Raw genomic sequence first — 4,970 nt, forward strand, 5'->3', positions numbered from 1 at the left:
CTGTTATGTATAAAATTGTGTATTCCTTAGTATTTACCTTAAATCCCTGTCCCATCTATATGATTTTTGTGCTTTTCAGGAATCCTCTAAGATGTCCCATGTAACAGACAAACACAAGGAAATTATTCTAATTTGTAGGATGTAAATTTCTGTTCTACTATCTATACTGAGCAGTAAGAATTCAGAGAAAGGCAGCTGCTATCATGTGCAAAGAGCTTCACACTTATCTCATTTGTTCTGTACACTTATCCTTTGCACTATTCTCCCCATTTTGCACATGACAAAAGGGAGGCTTCTAGAGTTTAAGCAAATTGCCTAATCACAGAGTACATTGCCTGAAGTCACCCACCCAGGAGTGGTGGAATTAGTATTTAAACCTAAGCCTGTCTTGCTTCTAATTCATGCTTATGTCGCCATAACAAAATGTCTCTTTCAGAAGCTTTGGATCCATTTTCAGAATGCCTCTCCTAGGGCTTGCAGGCATGTCACCTGTGACCAGGTTAGGATACTCTCAAGTGGGCTGACCAAATATTTCTCTGGAATGTTACAGGACACATTTTAGGAGCCACAACCTAGCTCAGACCACCACTTAAGGTGCCAGTTGTCAACCTGATGGATATTATTTCTATATATGTCCATCATTCTCTTTGCTCTAGCCTAAAATTCAGGTATAAGTTTATTGGCTGAACTGCATCTAGCACAAATCAATTAGAAACCTAGGCCCTGGTCTGGAACTGATTCTTTTGTGGTGAGTAGCCACTCCCTTAATCTACCCCTTTGCTCTAGCCTAAAATTCAGGTATAAGTTTATTGGCTGAACTGCATCTAGCACAAATCAGTTAGAAACCTAGGTTGAAGGCCGTCGTCTGGAACTGATTCTTTTGTGGTGAGTAGCCACTCCCTTAATCTACCCTGACATTGGGTGATTAGACCATAATCCTAAAGCAGAACGGGACTTATCATGCTGTTTTTAGAGAACTTCAGACATTTTCCCTGTTATGTATAAAATTGTGTATTCCTTAGTATTTACCTTAAATCCCTGTCCCATCTATATGATTTTTGTGCTTTTCAGGAATCCTCTAAGATGTCCCATGTAACAGACAAACACAAGGAAATTATTCTAATTTGTAGGATGTAAATTTCTGTTCTACTATCTATACTGAGCAGTAAGAATTCAGAGAAAGGCAGCTGCTATCATGTGCAAAGAGCTTCACACTTATCTCATTTGTTCTGTACACTTATCCTTTGCACTATTCTCCCCATTTTGCACATGACAAAAGGGAGGCTTCTAGAGTTTAAGCAAATTGCCTAATCACAGAGTGAGATGAAGGTCCAGAATGGAAAATCTGGTTTGTTAGATGGCAAAGCTGTTGTCCTGAGCAGATATGTGGTGCTGCCTCTCCGGACTTCCTTCCCTCTGCTACCTTATATAACAGATTCAGAGTAACCTTACGTTTGAACCCCGAGTAAGTGATTTTGCATGTTATCACTTATTTACATGTTGAAGTACCCCATTCACATAATTACTAAAGAATCAGTTAGTGTTAAAAAAAAAAAAAACCTCTTGTGAACCATTTTAAAGTTCACACAACTTTCATATTTCTTAACACTCAGTAAATGCCTGGCCAAGAAGTAAGCAAACTCATAAAAACTTAAACTGTGGTCAGGACCTGAATTAGGGAGCCACAAAGCTACCCAGGGACACTTCTTGTGCTTATTTGCCATGGAAATGTAATTGCTATTTATATTTTCAACAAAAATTGAAATCTGCAAAGGCTTATTTGAGACAATTTGAGGGAATTTGGTGACTATAGTCTCTTCCCCTGCTTGCCTTCCACTCTGGTATAGACTAGAGATAGCACAGAAGGCTTTGCAGGAGAGAGGTTATCTAGGATGGGCCTTGAAGGACGGGGGAAATTTCCATAGATAAAGGGAATGTAACTTCTCAGCAAAAATATGGCTGTGTGAAGAAAGTCACTATGTAAGTGTGGGGTGTCATGAGACTTGCTGACTCTGCTGGGAATCTGATAAGAAAGATCAGGAGGGCAGGCCTGAGACAGGGAAGGACACAGTAGAATCTGCACACTCAGATTCTGAACTCTGAGGATGTGAAGCAATAGGATTCATTGCTAGATTCTTAGGAGGGGCATCAGAAGGTCAAGAAGTGGATAAGGCTTTCATAAGCAATGGCCAGTGCTTTAGTGCTGAGCTCCATCTCCTCAAAAAATAGATGGAGAAGAATGTGGTTGGTAAGAATGGTCTTGATTACTGTCCTATATCACTCCATTGTTTTTAGTCTCTGTTATCAGATGGTGGACAAAATGTCTAGTTAAATTCGCTTATAAAAATGCACCTCTTCTATTACCTATTTCAAATTATAGGTGATGCCCAGATTCTCACCAGGAAAATGTCTGTCCTTACAGTAAAACTTTCTTAAGGAACTTTATCTGTTCTTCATCCTGCTTAACCATGAAATCTGGGCAAACTTAAATGAGAGATATATTTCTCTGTGAAATTAGGTCCTGTGCCAAATATGTCAATTAGATTTGATAATCTGAACAAACCAATATTAAACCTATTGGAGAAAGGAAGATTGTACTTCACTAATATTTTCCTTAGTAAATTGCCCCCTTACATATTATCAGGTTTTGATAACTTATAAGATTATTTTTAAAGCACAGAATATACACATATACAAAGGAAAGAAAATCTAAAGCACCTGTAATCCCATCCACCCCAAATCAAATACTCATTAAACCTTGGTGTAAATCCTCCAGACTCTTTTCTATTTAAGGGTGTGTTTCTATATCACACACATACACACCCTTCATTGAAATTAAATCATAGTTTAATATGCCTCCTGCTATTTTCTCACTTACTGTAATATGATGTAAACATCATATGAGGAAATACTTTTCTAAAAATGTTATCAATGTAATTCTAATTCACTGAGTGTATGTACTAGAATTTTTAAAAATGCTTTATATTTGAACACATATTGCTCCAACTTTTCATTAATATAAAGATCAGTAATTTCAAACATCTAATCAGTGTGTGTTATTGGTATTATTAATGTTGTTATTGATCAGTGGTCAGAGACATATGCGGGCACTGGGCTAAACACATTATTTACATTATTTACATTATTTACACATTACATTATTTAACCATTACACATAAAACTTTTCTATATTTTTTATTTTCTTTAGGAAAAGTTTCCCAAAATAAAATTACTAAGTCAAAGATGATGTATAATTTTGGAGATTTCCACAGTGTCGTGGGGCAATTTAGCAGGAGGAATCATGAGCATGCCTGTTTCCACATTTGACAGTGGTTGTCATCATGGGTAACTTCTTTTGTAAAATATGTAATGTATTGATTTTCAAGTTGGCATTCAGAATTCTTCTTTATCATAGGTTCTGCCAGTTGCCCAGGATTGAAATGAGAATCTAGTCTACAGTTTCCAGAGGCAGTATCAGAGGAGTAAAAATCTAAAACTAAGAGCTCCTGTCCCCCGGACACCCCACAGCCCCAAGCATGGTCACCTATAATAATGCCTGCTCTGTGCCTAGCTCGTTCTGGCTCGTGGGCATCCCAGGACTGGAATCCCTGCACATCTGGCTCTCCATCCCCTTTGGCTCCATGTACCTGGTGGCTGTGGTGGGGAATGTCACCGTCCTGGCTGTGGTAAGGATGGAACGCAGCCTACACCAGCCCATGTACTTCTTCCTGTGCATGTTGGCTGTCATCGACTTGGTCCTATCAACCTCTACCATGCCCAAACTATTGGCCATCTTCTGGTTTGGTGCCTGTAACATTGGTGTGGATGCCTGCTTGACCCAGATGTTCTTCATCCACTGCTTCGCCACTGTCGAGTCAGGCATCTTCCTTGCCATGGCTTTCGATCGCTATGTGGCCATCTGTGACCCACTACGCCATACCTTGATGCTCACCCAGGCTGTCGTGGGTCGTTTGGGGCTAGCTGCCCTCCTCAGGGGGGTTCTCTACATTGGACCTCTGCCCCTAATGATTTACCTGAGGCTGCCCCTTTACCGAACACAAATCATTGCCCACTCCTACTGTGAGCACATGGCCGTGGTCGCCTTGGCATGTGGTGACACAAGGGTCAACAACTTTTATGGTATGGGAATAGGCTTCCTGGTATTAATCCCTGATTCATTAGCCATTACTGCTTCCTATGTGATGATTTTCAGGGCTGTAATGGGATTGGTCACCCCTGAGGCCAGGCGTAAAAGCTTAGGGACATGTGGTTCTCATATCTGTGCCATCCTCATCTTCTATATCCCCATTGCTGTTTCTTCTCTCACCCACCGCTTTGGCCATCACGTGGCTCCCCATATCCATATCCTTTTGGCCAACTTTTACCTCCTCATCCCTCCTATCCTCAACCCCGTTGTCTATGCTGTTCGCACTAAGCAGATCCGAGAGAGACTTCTCCACATTCTTAAGGCGGGGGCTCAACCCAGGTGACTGTTCTACACCTATGGGGCATGCAAATATTTGGTGATGACAGGAAAAGGTTCTGACTGGGGAAGCCCATGAAATTTTGGGGTCCTACCTGAACTGTGAGGTTAAGGGTCTAAAAGCATTCCTGGAGTCTATTCTTGTTTGACCATGGATTTTTCCATGCAGTGTACATCCAATATCTGAAAGCGGAGCGGGGAAATCAGTACATGAGTTTTTGTGGTACAATTCCCTTTTCTTACTGATTTAACTTTATAAAATAAGCACTGCAAGAATAAGTATACAGGCCACAGGAAGTAAGATCATTTCTAGCCTTTGCTTTTTTTGGTATAGAATTTCTAGTTTCCCTTTGAAGGTAGAATTATACTCTAACACCTCTTCAAAGACAGTTTATAAATTCTGTTAGTAAAAATCTGGAAGACTTCAACTGTGTTCACAAAATTTTCCAGCACTTTTGGCTAGCCCAAGAAAAGGCTTTTGTTGAGG

General features: G+C 40.3%; 1 protein-coding gene across 1 annotated transcript; it reads left to right on the plus strand.

Annotated features, from left to right (window-relative positions):
• The first annotated feature begins 3,536 nt into the window (after positions 1 to 3,536).
• Positions 3,537 to 4,490, plus strand: LOC103604349 (olfactory receptor 52M1-like). Its single transcript, XM_008588908.1, has one exon. It carries the CDS (start codon positions 3,537 to 3,539, stop codon positions 4,488 to 4,490), a length of 954 nt encoding a protein of 317 aa, XP_008587130.1.
• The last annotated feature ends 480 nt before the right edge of the window (positions 4,491 to 4,970 follow it).

This window comes from Galeopterus variegatus, unplaced genomic scaffold (assembly GCF_000696425.1).
Source record: "Galeopterus variegatus unplaced genomic scaffold, G_variegatus-3.0.2 Scaffold5097, whole genome shotgun sequence".
In the NCBI taxonomy this organism is placed as follows: domain Eukaryota; kingdom Metazoa; phylum Chordata; class Mammalia; order Dermoptera; family Cynocephalidae; genus Galeopterus; species Galeopterus variegatus.

Excerpts from the sequence above, each read along its gene's own strand:
- LOC103604349 (XM_008588908.1), top strand. The coding sequence starts at position 3,537 with ATGGTCACCTATAATAATGCCTGCTCTGTGCCTAGCTCGTTCTGGCTC.